This window comes from Orbicella faveolata, unplaced genomic scaffold (genome assembly GCF_042242905.1).
Source record: "Orbicella faveolata isolate gen_17 unplaced genomic scaffold, um_ofav_v1 contig_47, whole genome shotgun sequence".
Classification (NCBI taxonomy): domain Eukaryota; kingdom Metazoa; phylum Cnidaria; class Anthozoa; order Scleractinia; family Merulinidae; genus Orbicella; species Orbicella faveolata.
In genome coordinates this window covers 14,815,985-14,839,215 of record NW_028301577.1, presented here as the reverse complement: position 1 = coordinate 14,839,215, position 23,231 = coordinate 14,815,985, and the positions used below count along the sequence as shown (strand labels likewise).

The 23,231-nt window shown below is 39.1% G+C and overlaps 1 protein-coding gene and 1 pseudogene across 1 annotated transcript in view; both read left to right on the top strand.

The window, feature by feature from the left end:
• The window catches only part of LOC110065443 (uncharacterized), a 425,702-nt gene that overhangs the window by 387,709 nt on the left and 14,762 nt on the right, over window positions 1–23,231 (top strand). The window contains exons 27-31 of the mRNA XM_089279275.1: window positions 5–71; window positions 9,817–9,945; window positions 12,049–12,097; window positions 12,282–12,339; window positions 18,189–18,283. Coding sequence (XP_089135401.1) covers window positions 5–71; window positions 9,817–9,945; window positions 12,049–12,097; window positions 12,282–12,339; window positions 18,189–18,283 — 398 coding nt within the window. The remainder of the gene's footprint in view (window positions 1–4; window positions 72–9,816; window positions 9,946–12,048; window positions 12,098–12,281; window positions 12,340–18,188; window positions 18,284–23,231) is intronic.
• On the top strand, window positions 20,854–21,859 carry LOC149097286 (zinc finger protein 862-like; annotated as a pseudogene).

Here is a 23,231-nt window from a genome sequence, read left to right as displayed (position 1 = left end):
TTAGGATAGAGGGCAATTTGCCAAATGGTCACGATCAGGCCCAAGTAATGTTTCCGGCTCGCCTGTTTCGGGTATGTTAATGTCATTTGCTTGATCTTACCACTGCTTATGTTCACCTGGGCCTAGTTGTTAAAAACACAATTTAGCTAATTAAGCTAATTGCAGTTTTGCAACTTGTTAGTAGTTTTTCTGGTTTTTGTTTTTCTGTCCTCTAGTTATTTTTCTCTGTTGACTTGTTTAAGGTTACACAATACCTTGAGAGTGCTACTTTTGTCAAATTTTTCTTTCCAAGCAAAACAAAAAGGTTGCTATAAATTTTAACATTTCCCAAAAAATGAAAGTAAAATCTTAAAACGTGCACAAGTTAAAAAAAAGGTTTTTAAATAAAAGTTAATGAAACAGTTAGGTGCCATAATCTTCATAGCACAAGGACTTTTTGTGCAAAACAGCTTCCTCCAGGTGAAGACTGCTCTATAAACACGCTGAAGTTTAACAATGAGAATGTAACTATTACACCATTATTGCCTTGGAATTCCCACAAAAATAACACTTTTGCTCACTGTGGAAGGCAGGGGTGCCATTATTTCATTGGCTGGCAGCATATTCTCTTGACATACATCCAAGTAAAGGCATGACATGTTTACAACTCTTCAGACAGTGAAAACTCGCAACAGTTTTTCTAAAGAATACCATCTCTTGCAAGAATAACATCACTCAATGGTATTGTGTAACCTTAAGCTTAAAATCCCTCATACTGACAACAAAAACATGCAACTATTGACTTGCTAATGAATATTTGCCACGTTATTATTCGTACATGTACAGTATTGTGCAAAAGTGATGCAAAAGAAATTTGTTGAAATTCGTCCTTTGTTCTCACGAATTTTCCACGAAAAGTCGTCAAATTTTTTAAAGATGTTTTGTAGGGTTCTAAGCAAAAAAATCACAATCTTTCTCAAAAATTCGAGATTGCAAAATTCAAAGTAGCGAATTTTCAAGGTAACCAAACGAAAATTCAAGATAGCAAAATTCAAAGCAGCGAATTTTTGTGACATGAACCGCCCTGAATGACATCGCTGAACAGGCATATGTAAATAAACTAATTAACAAATGGTAAACGCCATAGCGTGCACTATTGAGTTGTGGATGCACGCAGGAGGTTGCTAAGCAGAAAAGAAGCGTAATTTTTGAGCAGAGCTAATAAAGAGCAAAATTTCACTCAAATGTTCAAAGTCATTTATCGAACAGAGCGAATTTTTGCTCAAAAATGCAAAGTCAATTTTTGTTCTGAGTGAATCTTCATTAGAAAATTCGCATAGTTGGAAACAATAGGTGTTGCAAATTATCGTGGCTTTTCATCGAAAATTTGCTTCCATCAAAAATTCAATATTTTTTCATCAAAAATCCAAGAAAAGCCCTGAATTTCGGCAAAATACATTTGTATTACATTTGCACAATACTGTATGACTGTTACACCACAAAATGTAATAACCATGACACAAAATATACTTAAGTATTCAATGCAAAATGTGATAACTTTTCAACACAAAAGGTAATAAATTTTCTAAAGCATAATGTATTAGTGCAAAATGTAGTAGATCTCGAATAACATGCATGATTCTTTGAAATCAGTATCATCATAACTCAATTACATTTATCCGACATAGATTATGTGAATTGATATCAGGTATTAGTTCTCAACTCTTAAAAGCAGGGCCGTAGGGACAACCCTGGTCAAAACTTCATGGGACAGTTATTAAAATTAAGAGGGTAAATGTACTTCGTGAAATAAGCTCTGTTGTTGTTTTAGTAAACCATTACTTTTGTTTCCCCTCCCCCAAGCAATGTTGAACCTGACGAAAATGACTTGAATGCGTGACATCAACATTGCATCAGGGGGAGGGGAGGGGGGAAAGGAATCCTTTTTATGGGTTACTGCCTTTATGTCCCAAGACTTCTGGCCAGGTTTGTAGCAAGCATGTAGTGCTTTTAATCTCATCATGTTTAAATCGTAAAGGATCTTGGTTACTTCTTACTTACTTAGGCATTAAGAATGGCTGACTGTTAGGATCGAGAACCGCCGGTCAATGACCCATTTGGCAAATCGCTCATATTTTGCCCAAAGATACCCTTAGGTGACCTAATTCTAAAAATCATATTTCAAGGTTCCAGCGAATTTTCATTTTTCAGAAATTCACGAAAATTTGAAAGCGCGGTCAAAGTGCGGTTTTTCGTGTAATAAAATGACGGAAATAAGGTGCGAGGACGAAGCGCTGGTAAAGTCTTAAAATAAATTCTATTGACTTCAAACTTCACACAAATGTGAAACAACCACTCTAATTTATTCCTCGTTTCAAACTAATCTCAGAGATGTTGATATAGTGGTTTTCCGAACCATTTTAAAAACACCTATGAAGCGTGTGAAAAATAACGGCAAAATATAGGTCATGTTTAACAGCATAAAAATGCATCTGGTACCTCACTTTCCGATTATTTTACTTTACAGCCTAGAAATATCATTATTAAACATATATCATGCCAAGTTTCATGCTCGAACTCGCAGTATTTCCCTTTGAGAAAAACGAAAATCTATGTCAATGTGTTGGGCGCAAATAACACAATAATTATACACGAACAAGAGACAAATCAGTTTCAACGGCGAAAGTAAAAGGCCATCATTCATTAAAATCCCGTCAATTCACTGCTATCAGTAGAAACATAATGTCCACTACATAGAAACTATTTTTAGACGTTTTCGAAACATTGCGCGTTAACTTTGTTTAATTTCCTGTCCGCCGTCATGTCTAGTCTGTCATCGCGTGTATTTCCTTAATGTAAACAACACTGAATGGTTTTCACGACAGACGCAAGAGATTTCCTGTAACCTTAATGTTTTCGGTTCACCAAAACGCTTTAAGTTCGTTAAGACACAATAATGGGTCAACTTGGAATGCTGTTTAGCATTAAGGACGTTAAAGAACTGTAAATTAATCGAGTCGAAATATCTTGAAGCAAATCAAAATCGCGCCCTTATTCTAATTTGGCAAACAGCCGACCTCCGTTCAAGTTCAAGAAGTCGAGAGGTTAATTCGGCAATGTATTACCGGTACAACAACAAAATCAAACCGAGGTCACAAAAGCGTAAGTTTAAAAGTGTAGTGGCAAGTCCCAAATAAATTTCGCCTATATAAAATGGAAACAAGAAGTGAAACGCTCTGACCCGAAACAAATAAACAAAATATTAATACGAACTAATTTAGTCCGAAAATATTACAGAAAACATACCTAAAAGCCGTCGATTCCCCTCAATACCACTCCACATTGCCTTAAAGAGCCCAAGCTTTCTGCTGTAAGAATCAGGGGCCTCAGGAATCTGTTTTTATCATATCGGCAACCATGCTGCGTGGCTGATATTCGAGACTCAGTAAAAGTTGTCACACAACCGTACGAGCAGCCCAGTCACGCTTTCACTGCTCTTGCGCAAATGCTCAACATTTCGCAATTTACCTAAACCGATTACAAGTTTAAAGTAGTGACAGTAGATTGAAATACGCTTCTTAAAGCTGACCTATCCAGGAGCAATTATTTCTTGTTCTTGAATGGCTCTTAGTTGTAACTACAGTCGGGAAGGGGGGGATGGGGTACTCCTGGAAATTTCGGATATCTGTATGCAGTGGAAGATTAAGTGGTCTCCAGCTCTTAACGCCAACACTGACACACCAGATGATTCTCGAAGTATCACAGGGATCACTAAGCTAAATAATTTTGAGTTTAGCTCCGCTGAGTCAATTACCTGTTGGCGCGCATATTGCATTGACTGTGGACAGGTGGAAAAACAGTTAAACCGGAAAAGCCTGGTGCATATTGTAATTTAGCGTTGTCCAACACGCAATCGGTCAGGTTGTAATGCTAAACGTATTTGACAGAATCTGAAGTTTTCTTTCGACACATACTGTGGTGACATACTCCTAGATGGGTGTGACCAGGAGCCATGAGTCAAGTCAGTCAACTCGCAAAGCTTAACAGAAGAGTGATAGTGAACCACTGGTGGAAGGACTGCAGATTGTCTCTACGCTTTACCCTGATAGGCCTCTGTTTTATTCTAATGAACTGATGCTGTGACAATAATACTATTTAGCTTTACGAACATGCTAATTGTCAAGGGTTTCTTTTGCAATTTAGTCAGACATCGCTCTTTCTTTATTTCTGCTGGAAACATCGTTCTCTAAAGGAGACTTCAGGTCATTTTCTAAAAAGGCACGAACACTGCGACCCCAACATCGGTGCCATTATCAACGGGTGTGACCGAGAAAGTGTCTGGTGATGCTTCCATGGATATTAACCATGCATGGCAGGGGTGTATTAATGTCTTCAAGGCAGCTGCATTCGTGTCTTTCATAGCCTGTCCACTTTAGAGAGGCACTTGTCTCTGGAGAAATATACTCAGCCACTGGAGAGACATTCCCTTATGGCCAAAATGTGCTACAAACCCTGCTTGGAGCAAGCGTTGGCGCGTTACTCAAAGCCACAATAGGTCACCAAGAAGCCCTTGTTGTTTCAAAAGAGGGTTGGGCTCTCAGGGCAGTCAGTGACAAGCAGCACTCGTATCTTATGGCAAAATTCCGCACTGGTCAAACGACAGGCCGAAAGCTTGACGCCGAAATGGTGGCGCGGGAAATGCGCAGAGCCCAGGATCCTTATAATATTCGTCTTTTTCAGGTGCTAGTTTTTCGGGGCGGGGATGATCGTTAAATTTTTGTAGAGAGAGAGAGAGTGAGTAGAGGAGGAAGACCCTTTAGAGGAAAAACTCATGGCCGAATCGTCTCAACCTCGTTCCCAGGGTCTCATCTTACCGCACCCTTGAGCATACTCCAGTCGGGCGGTAAGATGAGAGACTCTAGGAACGAGGTTTCAATCACCTTTTTGATTTGAGTCACCCTTTCCAAATTCGCTGCAACGATTAATTTACCTTTATCGACTTAAAATTAGATGATTTAATGCATTTTGTTTCCGACACTGCGCGTAGACGCAGCGCAACAGTGCCTTAACAAACTAATCACTCTAGAACATCTGAAAACATAGATCTCCCAAACAGCTTACTTTCCTGAAAATAGTTTTTCACAAAGAACTACTTATTTATGATTTTTTTATACTGCAAAAGAAACCCTTGACTATTAGCATGTTCATAAAGCTAAATGGTATCATTGTCACAGCATCAGTTCATTAGAATAAAACAGAGGCCTATCAGGGTAAAGCGTAGAGACAATCTGCAGTCCTTCCACCAGTGGTTCACTATCACTCTTCTGTTAAGCTTTGCGAGTTGACTGACTTAACTCATGGCTCCCGGCCACGCCCATCTAGGAGTATGTCACCACAGTATGTGTCGAAAGAAAACTTCAGATTCTATCAAATACGATTAGCATTACAACCTGACCGATTGCGTGTTGAACAATGCTAAATTACAATGTGCACCAGGCTTTTCCGGTTTAACTGTTTTTCCACCTGTCCACAGTCAATGCAATATGCGCGCCAACAGGTAATTGACTCAGCGGAGCTAAACTCAAAATTATTTAGCTTAGTGATCCCTGTGATACTTCGAGAATCATCTGGTGTGTCAGTGTTGGCGTTAAGAGCTGGAGACCACTTAATCTTCCACTGCATACAGATATCCGAAATTTCCAGGAGTACCCCATCCCCCCCTTCCCGACTGTAGTTACAACTAAGAGCCATTCAAGGACAAGAAATAATTGCTCCTGGATAGGTCAGCTTTAAGAAGCGCATTTCAATCTACTGTCACTACTTTAAACTTGTAATCGGTTTAGGTAAATTGCGAAATGTTGAGCATTTGCGCAAGAGCAGTGAAAGCGTGACTGGGCTGCTCGTACGGTTGTGTGACAACTTTTACTGAGTCTCGAATATCAGCCACGCAGCATGGTTGCCGATATGATAAAAACAGATTCCTGAGGCCCCTGATTCTTACAGCAGAAAGCTTGGGCTCTTTAAGGCAATGTGGAGTGGTATTGAGGGGAATCGACGGCTTTTAGGTATGTTTTCTGTAACATTTTCGGATTAAATTGGTCGTATTAATATTTTGTTTATTTGTTTCGGGTCAGAGCGTTTCACTTCTTGTTTCCATTTTATATAGGCGAAATTTATTTGGGACTTGCCACTACACTTTTAAACTTACACTTTTGATGACCGCGGTTTGATTTTGTTGTTGTACCGGTAATACATTGCCGAATTAACCTCTCGACTTCTTGAACTTGAACGGAGGTCGGCTGTTTGCCAAACTAGAATAAGGGCGCGATTTTGATTTGCTTCAAGATATTTCAACTCGATTAATTTACAGTTCTTTAACGTCCTTAATGCTAAACAGCATTCCAAGTTGACCCATTATTGTGTCTTAACGAACTTAAAGCGTTTTGGTGAACCGAAAACATTAAGGTTACAGGAAATCTCTTGCGTCTGTCGTGAAAACCATTCAGTGTTGTTTACATTAAGGAAATACACGCGATGACAGACTAGACATGACGGCGGACAGGAAATTAAACAAAGTTAAAGCGCAATGTTTCGAAAACGTCTAAAAATAGTTTTTATGTAGTGGACATTATGTTTCTACTGATAGCAGTGAATTGACGGGATTTTAATGAATGATGGCCTTTTACTTTCGCCGTTGAAACTGATTTGTCTCTTGTTCGTGTATAATTATTGTGTTATTTGCGCCCAACACATTGACATAGATTTTCATTTTTCTCAAAGGGAAATACTGCGAGTTCGAGCATGAAACTTGGCATGATATATGTTTAATAATGATATTTCTAGGCTGTAAAGTAAAATAATCGGAAAGTGAGGTACCAGATGCATTTTTATGCTGTTAAACATGACCTATATTTTGCCGTTATTTTTCACACGCTTCATAGGTGTTTTTAAAATGGTTCGGAAAACCACTATATCAACATCTCTGAGATTAGTTTGAAACGAGGAATAAATTAGAGTGGTTGTTTCACATTTGTGTGAAGTTTGAAGTCAATAGAATTTATTTTAAGACTTTACCAGCGCTTCGTCCTCGCACCTTATTTCCGTCATTTTATTACACGAAAAACCGCACTTTGACCGCGCTTTCAAATTTTCGCGAATTTCTGAAAAATGAAAATTCGCTGGAACCTTGAAATATGATTTTTAGAATTAGGTCACCTAAGGGTATCTTTGGGCAAAATATGAGCGATTTGCCAAATGGGTCGTTGACCGGCGGTTCTCGATCCTAACAGTCAGCCATTCTTAATCTTCATCCAGACTTTATCCTCAATTTTATTTTATTTTTATAGTACTGTTGAGAATATTTGCCATCTGCTGGTAAAATATTAAATCAGTGAGTGAAGTAGGGGCAACAGTAAACAAAACTGTTTAAATAATGAGAGGAAGATCGAATTTTGAGTTCATAAATAGCCGTACCCGAATGATAAGTGTCAACAGATGCAGGTGATAGTTGCATTCACTACTGAGAAGTTAATAAATGGTTGTTATTGTTTCCTATGTACTTTTTTTTCAGATTAGCCCTCCCTCCAACCATGAAACAAATCTTCAACAAAAATTGCATAGTGATACATTTATGGCTTTGTATAAAAAAATAAGCAAAATTTTTACTATTTTTGCTATTACAAAATAACCCATGTTTGTGAAAACAAAGAAAGGGTCTAGGGCCACCTCCCAAAACATGTTATTTTTCACTGATGATCCCCCTCTCTGTTGCCCCAGTCCATCCCCACCAATAACCTGCTTGAACATACATGCACATTTTTACCGTAGACCTCTGATTTAGGACTTTAACTTTACATGCTATCTTGTATTACATTTTTGGGTTATTACATTTTGCGTTTAAAAAGTTTCTACGTTTTGTGTTGAAAAGTTGTTACATTTTCCGTTGATGTTATATTTTGCACAAGTGTTACATTTTGTGGTGATTGTTATTACATTTTGTGGTGATTATTACAGTTTGTACATTTTGCGGCATAACATTTTGAGATGGGCCATCTATGGCCTTTTATATTATATTTAAGAGTGTGTCCATGAGAAAACCAGGCAGGAGATAATACAGTTCAAATCACCAATTTCACTCAAACTTGGCAGAAATGTTGGGTTTGGTGATTAAATGATCATGGCAAAAACTTTTAAAAAATATTTCATTCCCCTCAAGTTAGGGGAACTCCCTCCAAAAATGGCCATTTGTCACTAATTTATGCATATTTAATTAGCTGTCTATGATTTAGTACTTCTACAACAAAAAGGGTAAGGTAAAGTCTGCATGCAAGCCTAGTGGCTCATCAGGCTGGGGCTTATCCTGGTTTCAGTAGCATGAAGTGACTAGGAGTACTTCTACTTCCCCCTGGATGGGATGCTAGTCCATCGCAGGGTTACCCCCTAGCATTAGATTCGCCGGTACCCATTTATACACCTGAGTGGAGAGAGGCACTGTGACAGTAAAGTGTCTTGCCCAAGAACACAACACAATGTCCCCGGCCAGGGCTGGAACCCGGACCGCTTGATCCAGAGTCAAGCACGCTAACCATGAGGCCACCGCACCTCTCACAAAGGATGGCAAATGGATATTCTGTTTAAACCTCCGGTCAAAGCAACGGAACAGATGACACAAAACTGGACATTTCACTATCCAAGAATCAACAAGAGCACAAAATTGCATCTAAGTGACATGTATGTAGTAGTTATTTCTTGTTTCCATTCTACTTCACACCTCAAAACCTAAGTTGAGGGAACATACATGTATACGTTGAATCTTCTTCTGCTGCATTTTATTGATATCTGTGAGAATGTCACAAAATGTAGTTCTGAAAATATTTGACAGAAATGTCTCAAGGACTTCTTTTCACTGAACATAAAGTGGAAATTGATAAGAAAATACTTAGGTAGATATTTCTTGTTGATTTTGAGTTAGGTTAAGACAGAAAAATGGCTTTTGTGTTTTAGTCGATGTTCATGAAATAGCCAGAAATCGTAAAGTGTTAAGTGAACAGTATGCCAGCACAGAAAAAGTATTGAAGTCCCCAAACATTTTATGGCTTTTTTGAGAACTTTAGTGATTGCTCTCACTACCCGTGTTAGAATAATGCGTATTTACTGTTGCTCAGTGCAGATATTTGCCTTCAATTATAGGCTATTCACAACACTACAAAATATGCACCTTACTTAAGATGGAGCCACGGAGAGAGATCAAATTGTCTGGTTCAAATGAATATCTATGCTTTGAGACTAATAATAGTAAAACATGATCCAGTGGATTTCATTTTTGCGTGGCCTTTCTTGTTGTAGAAATACTAAATCAAAGACAGCTAATTAAATATGCATAAATTAGTGATAAACAGCCATTTTTGGAGGGGGTCCCCCTAACTTGAAGGGAATAAAATATTTTGACATAGGTTTTTGCCATGATCATTTACTCACCAAACCCAACATTTGTGCCAAGTTCAAGCAAAATCAGTGATTTGAGCCTTATCACCTCCTGCCTGGTTCTGCCTGGTTTTCTCATGGGTACACCCTTAAGTAAAACAGACTGAACTGAAGCGTAAAATCCAGAATTCTGGAACTTTCATTTCATTCCATCAAGACCAAAATGTTACCCTGCATTTTTTTTTTGGCTTTGCTGATCTTGACATGCATGTGCATCTGCCATTAAAAGTGGCTGCAATTTATATTGAATCTGGGTATTTATATACACAAAGTAAACCATTAGCTATTTTACATTGGTGCTGAAAAGCCCATTGTAGGGAGCAACAATAAATTCGTGTATATGTTTTAATTCAGGGAGACTGAGAGGTGAACATTCAGAACGTTGTTATAAAGAACCACTTCGTGTTAGTGAGGCTCACCTGCAATCATATCGAGATCAACATATTTGCAAGCCAAGGAAACTTTCATATGAAGATAAGCCTTGTAAGTAATTACCCTGCAGTGTTTTAACTGTTTCAATATGTCATCTCCTGGCCACACATATTCAAACAATCGTCTGACATATCAATGTAACTGTCCAGTTTCTTCCCAATGTTATAACAAAGAATGAGTGTTCTTCTTCGAGTGAATGTCAAGTTCAGTAGGGGAATTATCAGGTCAAAGCAGCTAATAAAACTTTCCCCACTAAGTCATGCATGCAAGCATCTTCCTTCTTTCAAGATGTCAACATTTTTTCAAAATAGTATCATTGACATCTGAACTTAAAGGATCCCTACTTTCTTTCCACGCTGTCATCGAAGTTAAGGTTACTGTATACCTTTTAGAGCACCTTTAGAGGTATCTCATGTCCAAGCGATGTAGATACCTGAACCCATATATCAAATTAAAGCTTATAGAGCTGACTATCACACTACACCAAGAATTTTAGAATAAGATGAATTGTCTAATTTTTCACGACCTTTAAATGTGAGTGTCTGAATTATCTTTTGGGTTCTTTTTGAAAGCTACAAGTCAAAGGGAATTTTCTTGTCTGCTGTCAAATTTGGACAGTAGCTAGTTTGACATAAGAAACAACAAAAACGTGTCTGAATTCTTTATTTTGAAATATTTTTTCATAATCTTAATTTTCCACATTTTAAAATCTTGTTTCAAAAATATTCTGTCACTTTTCAAAGAATTCGAATATAGCAATGCTTTGCTTTGGGTCTGGAAACTGAGGGACAAATTAAGTAAGTGAAAAACAAATTCACGTTGACTTGTACCATTAAAAAGGTGATTTGGATGCTCGCATTGAGACATTTGATATAGGGCTTTAGGTATCTACAATTAATACTGGTCGTGTTAAATCTCTAGGTGTGAGACACCTTTAAAGGTATGCAGTATGAACTTAATTTGACGCAAAAGGTCTTTCAGGCGATCATGTCCCATGAAATTTTTAACATGTTTCATTCTTAAAAGGAGAAGGTCACTCAATGTTAATAAAAACCTTGCACTAAGTTTAGCCACTCGCCAAAGTTTCAGCCTCTAAAGTGGAGGTTTTCCTCATGAAACTTGTCTCCAAAGAAGCCCAAAATTTGACATCATTGCAGCCATTTTGAACAGTACTCAGCAACCAGACTGCATTTTTCTGACGTCATTCTGTGCAAGAGATTTTGTCAGCATGGCTTCCGACAAGCCATTTAACTACCACTCTTGGTTATGGCTGCCCTTGAGCAGTATTTTTTTGAGCCAAACATGCTCCAAACTCCGAAAATGATAGCAGTGAAGATAGTGAAGTGGATAGTCACGTGGAAAAAATACATTTTGCTGACCTTGTGAAGGATGCAAAGTCAGCTGCAAGTTTTTCTCCTTCCTGCCAATTTTGAGGTGGATGGAATGATGTCACTTAAACACAGCCTGGCTGTCAAGTACAGTTTCAAAATGGTGGCCTCCAAAGTAGACATTTAGGCTTCTTTCAAGACGAATTTCTTCAGGATAGCAGACATTTTAGAGGCTGAAACTTCTGTGAGTGGAAAAGCTGAATGTTTACTTGCTATAGGAGAAGACAAAAACGTACACTTTTTGGTGTGACCTCATTTAATGTCTGCAGAAATAAATAAATGGAAAGCCATTCAGTGGATAAAGTTAAGAAATTTTGATGTTATAGGAGATAAATAAAGACACTTCTCCAAGTTTTAGGTCTGTGCGTTTTCCCATGGTACACCAATATGGTGGCTAGAAAATAACATAAACATCTGGAACATATTTTGGCTATCTAATCGACTGATTATCTGAACTAAACCAACATTTACACAAGCACTTTTCATAATACTTTAACTCCTAAAAAGGCTAAAAATCACAAGATAAGTATATTTATTACTAATTTGATGGTAGCTTTATGTTAGGCACTGCTATAACTCTGAAAGTCAAAATGTGCTAGTCTCCAAACAAAACTTGCTATTGAGCTGAAAAGATGTAGACAGATATAAATTTAGATCCCCTCATGCCTGACAAGGATAAAATCTTTGGTGGCTTTCTACTTTTGGATTTTGAAATTTAATGACGGCGCATGAAAACGATTTACTAATGAGCATATATTCTATCTAGACAATCAACAAAAGCCTGAAGAAGGAATGAGTGATGAAGAGGTTATCAGGTACTAGTGACCCTTCAGTGACTGAGGGAATTATAGGGAAGAAATGGATCACTTTGACTATCACTTCATATGGCATATCAAGAATCCATAGTTACTCAGTTGGCTCTAACTTCTTTTACAATGTGCAATGAATGTAAATTTACCATTTTCCTCCTGTTCACCTCAACTTATTCTTTGTTTATAGGAGAGAGGTACAGGAGCTAATAAACCTGGCTGGAAGTAAAACTCTCCAGGCTGTTCGTGTGAGTAGCATTTTTATTGTGGACATTCCTTATCACTGTGTAAGCATTAAATTTAGTTTACATAACTTACAGTATTTCAACACAAACAAAAATTTACTCAGTGTAGTATTGTACTGCTAGCGATTGGGGCTCATGCCCTTTGCGTTTGGAAACTTTCCAGGGCCGGTTACCTTAGTTCTTGTCTAGAGTTGCGCCAACATGGCAGCTAAGTTGTATTTGTGCCTGTTGTCTTTTTAATTGGTGCTGACGTTGAAACAAACATGGCTAACTAAGTCGAAACCAGACAAAAAGGAACAGGATTTCTAGTAAATGTAAGTGCAAGCATTGGAGCTTTAAGTTTAGGTTGAGAGACGGAAAGGGGCTAGCATAACATATACTAGGAAAATTTACAGTAGCACTTGCTCAAGGAGAGAAGCTAACAGAGCCTTCTTACTTAGACAAAGGTCAGGATAATACTTTACTGCTAAGCTGCCAGGTTAACGAACATATGGGTTTAGTAGAGTACCACCTAGACATGACTCAAGCAGACCATTACCAGTCAAGGGAGACAAGTGCCACTAGACCTGGTTTAGGAATATAAGAATGTGTTCCCAGGCCTAGGAAAGCTGAAAGAAGTCAAGGTGAAGTTACACATAGACCAAGATACAAGAGGCACAGTGTAAAAACAGAAAAGAGTGTCTCTCCTGCTCAAGTTCAGTGAGGTCTTCGACAAATGGAGATACATTGATTTCATAGAGGATGCAAGAAACAATGGTGCAGTAATGTTATTCTCATCCCAAAGAAAGATGTAGAGACAATATCAGGACAAACCTGTACATGTTGGACAGCAACAGGTAGGTAAATATAACCAGATACACCATCCTCACCTTTAGAGAGCTGGAAACAACACTCCATGGTACCAGGTATGTCTAGCACCTGGACATGAATGATAGATACTTGAACCTCAATCTGGCAGATGAAAGCTAAAAGCTCCCCACATTTTACACTCATAGAGGGCTTAAAGTCTTCAAAAGAATGCATTTTGGTGTCAACAGCTCAGCAGAGATCTGCAATGAAGGTATTCCCAAGGTGGTGGCACAGGATCCCACCACCACCAACATTTGTGGTGACATCCTAGTTTTTGGTGAAACCCCAGGGGAACATGACAAAGCACACAGGCATATCCTGCATCTGTGGCAAGAGCAAGGCCTCTTCCTCGGCTTGAAGAAAAGTAGGTTCAACCTCCAAGTAGTAAAGGTCTTTGGAAAGGAGTTCTCAAGTAAAGGCAGATCACCAGACCCTGAAAAAGTGGCAGCTTTAAAGGCAGCAGGACCTCTGTAGTCAGCAGCCAAGGTTTACTCCCTCCCTCACTAGAGCAAACTGATCCAGGACAATGTCCAGTTCCTGTGAAACTTAGAGTGCTAAAAGTCATTGTGTAGGTGAAAACAATGTTAACAGGTGATACAATAATGTCATACTTTGATCCATGATGCAAGACCAGTCTTCAGACCTATGTTTGTTTAGGGGGAATGGTGGCCACCACGAAGCAGTATGATCCTCAGGCCAGGTGATAGAGACCAGTCACATATTGTTTCATATTTGGAATCATGGGTATCGAGAGCAGTTACTCTCAGTTAGAAAAGGAGGCCAAAGTAGTCATGTGGGCATTTTTGCCAATCAGACATACCTTTATGGCATGGGTACCCCTTCAATGTCAGCAGGATTAGAAACCCCTAAGATTGCTCCTGCAGACGTGATATACCCAAGTTGAAAGTTCTGGACCAGGCTTCCTGTTGGAGCCACTTCTCAAATGCTTGATTTTGAAGACCTGTATCAGAGACCTGCAGAGGAAGATGCAAATGAAACACTAGGAGAGGTACATCAAGACATCTGGCATAGAGGTAGATTTCTCAGTGTGGGGCCAAAGACAGGTGATCAACAAGGCCACATGTACTACGAGAAGGAACTGCTTCAGGTGCAGCATGGACTGCAAAAGATAAACAGAATCCTGTGCTATGTTTGGCTACCTGAGGGGTCAAGATGGCACTATCTTGCCCGCTCGGGATTACCCACTGTGTCCTGCAAGAAAAATTTCAATTTTTGGTGTTCTTTAACCCATATAATATAATTATAATTATGGTACATTCTTTATTGTTCAGTGAAGATGGCTGGATGTTGCCCTCATTCAAAACAAGCCTAATATCCAACCATTTTGACCTCACTTAACTCATATGTATTGTACAGGTTCAGATGTAGACACTCTTTTCAATCTTTCGACATTCTTGATCGATACTTCGCAATACACACTGGCACCTGCTGGCGGTGCTCATTACCACTGAACTCAAACACTCTCGTAGTGACCACATAGAATGTAGTTTCAGAGGTGATCTTCAACTTCTGTAAGACTGACATTCCTTTGAACATACTGGTTGCATTTTCTGGTTCTCTGTTGGGAGAGTTTGCTTTTCTTGTCTTTTGCGGAGTCCATAAGGATTGGCGAGAGACCATACAAAGACAATGTCAATCCAATGAAACTGTCTGAGAAGTGCCATCTGAGCAAATACATATGACAAGGAAGTACTAGATTCTTGTTGCAAACCTTGCACACAGCCTACAGATCCTTAAGGCAGCTTGCCTTTCTTCAGTGGATCAAGGTAACCTGAAGTGGGATTGGATGAGTAGTGGTTCACTACAAAGTCATTCATTGCATTCTTTCCCTTGTAGCTCTTGGTCTGGAGAAAGTCATTGCTTACTTCTGTTGTCACTTCTACCCCTGTGGACAAGCTTGTAAACACTGCCTCTTGTTTCCTTGAGCAGCTTCACCAGCTTTCCTACAGCATTCATTCTTCTTTAATGCATGTTGGAGCCAACTTCTTATGAATATAGGTCTTGGATGAAGTAATAGGATGCTTGGAAAGAAGCATCCTGTACACACTACACCTTGTGTCATTGAGCATCCATTTCAAAATCTCTGCAAAATTAGCGCTCACCCTGATGTAGCCTTCTCCCATCTTACAGTCACAATTGATGCTGCTCTCAATGGTCTTGCCAGCTTTGTTTTGTCCCATTCTGATAGATATGTGATGCATATTGTCCAGGAATGGGATGAGGTTAGCCTGTATAGTTTTTGTGATAATACGCATGGTCATGGTATAACACGTCTTCAACATTTCTGTGGTTGTATCAGCAGAGTTCTACTTTTAACTATGCTTTTAGGGTCAAGAGAGTAAAATTGGTGATGTACTTACTTCTTTTTACGTGACACGTGATTGGTGGAAAAAATTCTCTGTGATACATGATTTAATAGAAAAATTCAGCATGATGCGTGATTGGTACCCCCCTTTCCATCCTCTTTGAGGTAAAACTTCCAAATTATTTGTTGGGATTTTCGGGGAATTCGCTTTCAGTTGAAGCGTCCAAAATTGGTCTGTGATTTCAAATCCCAGCAGTGCTATATAAAGTTGTCTATGAAGAAATATCTCTTAAATGGGCTGGTGTTGAAAGCAACGAACGGCATCTAATGCCTTTGTCCACCATTGATCATGGTGCTGAGAAAACACCTTCGCAACAGGACATAAAACTTGAATGTTTGTGAGGCCACATGTTTGGAAACTGGGGCTGGAGGTAGGAAACAGGCAAATTTTTTTTGGAATGCAATGTATTTCTTTCCTGGAATAATTTTGAAAACCCCACAATTTTGTTGCATTGATTATAAGTGCAACCTGGTCAGATTGTGACCAATTATCAGACGTGGTGACGTCATATATGATGTATTAGAATAAAGGGAAATCATGTTTATAATTGAATCACATTCTGAATTTGTTTTTGAAACATGATTTGTTCATGTTAAAAGAGTACAAGCAGCTTTGCAGTCTCCCCCAAAAATCCAAGATGGCAACAAAATGAGGGTATGACAGGCTGATTTATAGTTTGATTTACAAAGTGAAAGCTACCATTCTATCCTTGGTTTCATATATTTTTTGATACTTAGTAGTCAAAGATTAATGTAAGACATGTTTGGGCTGTTCCCCTAAAGTGAGCCATAAAACCAAATTTTTGGGACTCAGCTGATGGACTAAAGCCTAAGCCTCATTGCTACCCTACAACAAGGATACTACCAGTCTGACTAAAATCCTAGGAAATTGAAAATTGGTTCTAAAAAGTGAATGACTTTTTAACACTTTTAGCGTGTTTCAAAAACAGTTTTTGTTTTCTACCTCAACAATACATGACCTTAACAATCTTAACAATAAGTGCTACACAGCATTTTCATTCAACTGTATAGATATCTCTACTATTTCACCCAGTATCCTATTTTAAATTTTTGGACACCCTCATATTTTTTACTCTTAAGTAACCTATTGCCCTTGAAAGAAACTTTGGGGAGATTGAGTTCCAGGTTTTTGCACTAGCATTTCTGGGATGGTTTGGATACTAAACTTAAAGGCTGGGTTTACTAGCACATAAGAATAAGCATGAGTCAACATAAGTGGACGCAGTGAGACGTTGATAATTGGTACCTTTTGTTTGGGAAATTTCCAACAAAAATTGTTAATTATCAACATCTTACTGCGTCTGTGTATGTCAGCTCATACCTATGCTTATATGCTAGTGAAAACCAGACTTAAGTTGTGATCAATGGTTTCCAAAGGCAACCATCAACAAATCATGGCTCACTCTGGTTACAATGGAATGCAGCAACACTATGTGGTCCCAGATAATGCCCACCTTCTGGATTTTCCAATCCCCATGAGGAATATAGTTACTTTCTTATACTTTCTTATCACACAAGTGTTCAAGAATAATGATGTCTACCCAAACTTAACCCCTGCTATATTGAACTATTGTTTCCCTTTAGGGTTCAAAATATGGGGTTCAACTGTACCAATAGTTCATAACAAAAGAGCCCTTTGATTTGTTATAGAATTTTGATTTGCAGGATAAGATGGAACTTAAGCCAATGTTTAAAAGAACCTCTCAAGGGAGTTCAGAGCCACCTTAAATTTTTGAAATTTGAAGGTAGTTCTGAACCTACCAGGTAGACAGAATTTTTTAAACTTTGCCAAAAGTGGCATCTTGTCATTAAAAAAAAGTCTGCATGCGAGCCAAGTGGCCCATCAGGCCGGAGCTTATCCCGATTTCTGTAGCATGAAGCGACTACGAGTATTTCTACTCCCCCCTGGATGGGATGCTAGTCCATCGCAGGGTTACCCCCAACATTAAGTTCGCCGGTACGCATTTATACACCTGGGTGGAGAGAGGCACTGTGAGAGTAAAGTGTCTTGCCCATGAACACAACACAATGTCCCCGGCCAGGGCTCAAACCCGGACCGCTCGATCCGGAGACGAGCGCACTAACCATGAGGTCACCGCACCTCCTGGCATCTTGTCATGCTTATCACAAGTTTCTAATAAAAAGAAGGGGGACCTCGAGCTCGTTTTTAAGCAATGAGCACTTAAAGCTAAAACTAAGGGTGTTTTTAACAGGTTGTACTGCGGCTATGATTACCTATTATGCTTATAAAGTTTGCTGTTGGTGATTCACCAATGACTGAGCATTTATGTGATACCTATATTATAGCATCACTTGATAAACAAAGGTAGTATTCAGGTGTGAAAGTATAACTGTTGGTAAAGTGTTGGAAACTGTTGCCAGCCTCCTTTTAAGGAGGTTAGGGTTAGGATTAGACTTAAAAGTGTTATCCTGGCCAGGGTTATAGGGCTGTGGTCTTAGAAAAGTCACTATAATCTCTTCACACAGAACTACTGATAGGAAAACAGAGAGCTTTTGACCCAAAAATATAACAAGACAAGCATACCTTGCCTTTGCTGTTAGAGTAACTAAAATAGCAATGATTTTTTTCCTTCAGAGAAAGCATCGCATGATCCGATCATTTTTCCAAAGGACCAGTGATATGATGTTGTCTTCCATTGATTCCTTCCAAGATGAGACGCAAACCACCAGGTAATTATACCCAAACTTTCATATTACAGTCCAACCTCTATTTAGCGGCCACCTATTAAACAACCACCTGTATTAAGCAGCCAGTAATCAAAGTCCTGATGAGGACCGTTTCTGGGGGGTTTAACTCTATTAAGGACGTTTGTGCAAAAATTTTTCAGTCAATAGATTTTTTTTTTAATTTTTACTGCGGTCAGATAATGAGTTACTTGCATCAGAAATACAAAAAAATTGGGGGTCACTGTTTCAGAGATAAAGCGTGTGGAAAACTACCCTGATTTTGAAAAATTAGCGCACGTAATTTTGCATGATCTACAGGGGTTTATTGTTAAAAATATCAAAGGTGAGTCAATGGAGGTAAGTGGGTCAGTTGCATAAATATTTCCAAATGTTACCAACGCTTTCACAAAATTTAACCCTTCAAGAGGCATTTAAAACCTTCGCACAGATAAACGAAGAGCTAAGGAGAACAAAATTTGATGCTGCATTTTGCAAAAAATTCAAAGTTCTAGTCGATAGATTTTCTTCATGTTTTCGCTAAAGGTAGAAAATTGGTAGAGAAAATTATCCATAAAAAGAAAAATAGGGGTCACTGAATGTCCAAGATCGTTAAATCCAGGCGCAACTATAGCAGTGGCTATCTGCCCTATCATTGTTCATTTTATTACGTAGCGAGCGCTCTCATGCATGACGTGTCATGTTAATTTGCGTGCACAGTAAGGATGCGCAGAAACCATTAGCGTGAACGTCCTTAAGCGGCCACTATTTCTTTCCCCTAGGGTGGCTGTTTAATAGGGATTAAACTGTATAGTATTTGGTACAGTCAAACCTGGCTTAAAAACCTGGCAGAGGCCAGTAGAAAATGCTTCTGGTACACTGTGTAATGTCACATGCAACTATCTCAGGATGAGATGTCAGGCAGTACTATTTATACAGGGCATGCCATGTACCATATACAATGACAATGGAAAGATTTTGGGAGACACTTTATTGCAGTATAGTCCTCTTCATCATCTATCCTATCTGCCTAGGTGGCACAGGGCATCAGCGATTCTTCGCCACTCGCTCTGGTTGACAGCCACTTGGCAAGCCTCTTCTCAACTTTCCAATCCCAACTCTTCACTCCATTCCTTCTCAGCCATTTTCCACCAAGTCATTCTTGTTCTTCCAACATGCCTCCTCCCCATGGGAAGCCAGCTCATTGCAATTTTAGGATTGTCACCAGGCTGCATCCTCAGAACATGATCAATCCATTGGCATTGCCTCTTCCTAACTTTCTTGCTGACTGAGGGAACTCCAGACCTCTTATATAGTTCTTTGTTTGAGATGTGCTCAGGCCACCACACTCCCAAGATCCATCTCAGAAACCTATTCTGAAATGTGTCTAGCATCCTATTCTTCAGTTTCAACCTCCTAAAGACAATCAGTGCAACCTTATTTACAAAATCCTTTGTGCATCATGTCAATGAAATTACATCGGCGAAACTAAAAGATCATTTAGCACCAGAAGAAAAGAACATATCAGAAGTACAAAACAATGTGCTACAGGTTCCAACATTGCAAAACATGAATGGACTTTTGACCAAGTAATTGACTTATGAACTCCCCAATCATTGACAAAGGAACCATTGTACCAGAAAGACACTTTTTTTAATTTATTTCCACACTAACAGACCAAAAAAACTACTTACAATGCAAAATACTTAGCCCTATAGCCCCTTATGCATTACACTCGTTCCCAGGAAACAGTTAAAATGCAACTCGGATTTCAACTGCTAAGGTGTTAAGAAACGTAATTTTTAATAGTTTCAAAACCGCCTTTGTGTCATTAAATATTACTTGAAGAGAGAACTATGAGAGCAAAGTGCTTTCACAGAGGGGAACTGCAAACATTATCAATTACATCTAGCTCTGTTCAGCAGTAGCTTTATACCTTTTTCAACAAAGGTTTATGGGCAGATGGACTGTGTAGTGTAATTATTTTTATACTTTTGTCTTAAATCAAGTGTCGTAGGGTGGACCGTTCATGTTTTATTTTAATAAACCTATTTTAGGGCTAAAGGAGTCTATCAGTACTACCTTTGAAGAAGCGGGGGTCAAAGACTGGAAGGAGAGGCTGGCTGCTTTTGGGGCTGATGGGGCCTCCGTTAACCTTGGTAAAGCAGGCCTTGCTGCATTACTCAAAAAAGAAATTCTTACCTTGTTGACTTCCATTGTCTACCTCAAAGGCTTGAGCTTGCCCTGCTAGAGCTCCAAGGCAGCTGCAAGTCTGTGGAGGATGTGTACATATCCTCCATCTAATTTAGAAAACATACCATTATAGCTCTAAAAGTGTTAGGGCTTTGAAGTCTATAGCGGATGAGCTAGAAATTAATATCTTGAAGCCAACGCAAGTCAAAGGGACCCTCTAGCTTCCGCACATTAGCCGAGCACTCAAAGTGTTTGTGAGCCATAAATCTGCCACAGAGTCCAAGTCTGGTCAGTATGCTGCTGTGCTGATGCATATGCAAGATCTCAGTGTCAACTACAAAAATGCAGAAATCCAGGGGAGAGCGTAGCATGTCTCTCAAAAGATGAAGGATATTCATTTCGCTGCATTTTGTCATTTTTTGGCAGACATGTTCGCCATTCTCAGTCAGCTGAGTCTGCGACTGCAATAAAATGATATTGTACTCTCCTCAGTAATGTCCCATCTCAAGGAAACAGTACTGAGAGTTGAAAGTGTTGCCCATTGTCCAGTGGCAGATGGCCATCTCACCAAATTCTGGGAGAAGGTGGAAGGCGGTCAAAAATTTCAAGGGGTGACTTTGACAGGTTCCATCCATGGTAAAGTGGCCAAACAAGGAGGAAGCACATCACGAAGCCTTCAGTGTGAAATGGAAACCGCTGCGATTTTCACTTTGCAAGGTCTTTGTGATAGGTTTGGTGTGCTGCTAGGTAGCAAGAGCCAAGTAGGCAAAAGCCTGAGTTATGACTCAATGAAAGTGGTTAGCGACATGCTAGTTTTCAACATTGACAGTTGGCCAATGCGCCCTGGTGACCTGCTCGATTTTGGCAGTGAAGAAATCATTCACTTGACACGAAGGTTTCAGCCCATTTTAGATAGAGCAGGATGCAAGATCTCCGCTATTCAGGATCGGTGGATTTCCCTAAAAATCATGGTCAATGGGCAGTTCCGCAAGCTTGATTTAGGCAGCCTCTGGCAGACGTTACTGACCAAAGTGCCCTACAAGAACGATTTCAAAGATGTCCTACATCTAGTGGAGCTAGTTCTGGTCCTCCCTATTTCTGCTGCACAATGCGAGCATGCTGTTTCAGCTCAGCATCGAATTAATCGAATTAAAAGCAGCACCAGGGCAACCTTGACTGTATCTGTTTTGGAAGATTTGATTCGCCTGTTACCAGAGGGTCCCGCTGTCGCTGAATTTGATCCAATTCCAGCAGTCAACCAGAGGTTTGAATGTGACAGATCTAAGGGAGAAAGGGCACGACGACCTCATTGCTTGAATTACAGCAGTGGCTGTGCATAACTAACAAAACTGTGTATGGTATTTGATCAGACAGTTACTGTTAAAGGGGTAGTGAATGGAGTCTCGCATCTCTGCAAAGCATTTTAGAGCCAAATTTTGTCAAATACTCAAATTTTCTTTGACTGGGTCTCTACATCATGTAGTCTTCTCTTTGTTTTTATGAAGTCACATTCATATCGCATGTGTTGTTTGTTGTTGTTTTTGTTTTTCATGGTTGCTGAAATAACCAAGGAGTTAGGCTGACAGCCAGAAGTAAGAAAAAATTGCATTCTTGCAGTACTCTACACGGAGATTAGATATCATTCACCATCCCTCTTTCAAGGTTTCTAAATGGCTTTTAGTTAAATAACAACTGCATACAATCGTTAGTCACTGAGCAAGATCCTAGGAACAGAAACAGCAGAAAAACTTGATTCAATAACTTTCGTTGGTAAAAAATGAGTACTTACAGCTTCATTGTTTCTTTGTTTGACAGTAACGGTTAAAAGACAAATAGATTTAAAATAATGCGGTTCCAATCAAGTGGAGTACGACTCTACGTATACATGAAAACAAGGTTTAATAGCAAACAAAGATGGCGGATTGCCCTGGTGCATGAGTCATGGCACGTATCGTATTGAATGATTCAGTCCTTCAGGGTTCTTTGAATAATCACTTCAGTAACACCCCTGATACTTCAGGTGTAAAGTCTAATATAAAAAAAATTTGTTACTTGTTTTGTCATTGGTGGAAAACCTGCAAAGGTAAAACTAAAGGAATTTTGTTACATAAGCTAATATTTCTGCCCAGTACATGTGAGGCATATAAGAACTGCAGTTTCCAGCTGTAATATCTGTTCATGATTTGGAAATCTATCGCTTTGACTAAAATAACAGGCACTAATTTATGTGCCATAATTTATGGAACGGGCCTTAATTTATGTACACAGGTTCAACTTGATCGTTTAGATGGACTAGTGTTGTCTAAGACATTAAACGTTCAGTACTATTAAATATCAAAATGACATGAGAGCTGTTGAAACAATGAAAATTAAAGCGTTAATCATTTCAAAGTCTACTTATTTCTTAATTAAACGGCCTCAATTAATTTCACGACCAACATTTTAAAAGTTGCGACCAAATTTCTGTAACTAATTGCAAATTTGCAACCAGACATTTTTTTTAATTTCGAGCCCTGTTTCAGAATCACGTCGTTTCTCCAGCAATTTCATGCAACTAGCACTTGTTGTAGTTTGTCCTTCAGCTTCATTGGTGGGACTGGTGTCCTCGAGTTCCCTTAACCATTCTTCTTGATTACAGTGCAACCCGTGGTTGCTCAGAGCTAAAGATCCTGTTCGGCACTGAATCTGTGGGTTTCACCAGATTTTTGCCTCTTCAGCTTCTTCAAAGATGAAAATGGGCAAAAACTTTTCATCCTGACAA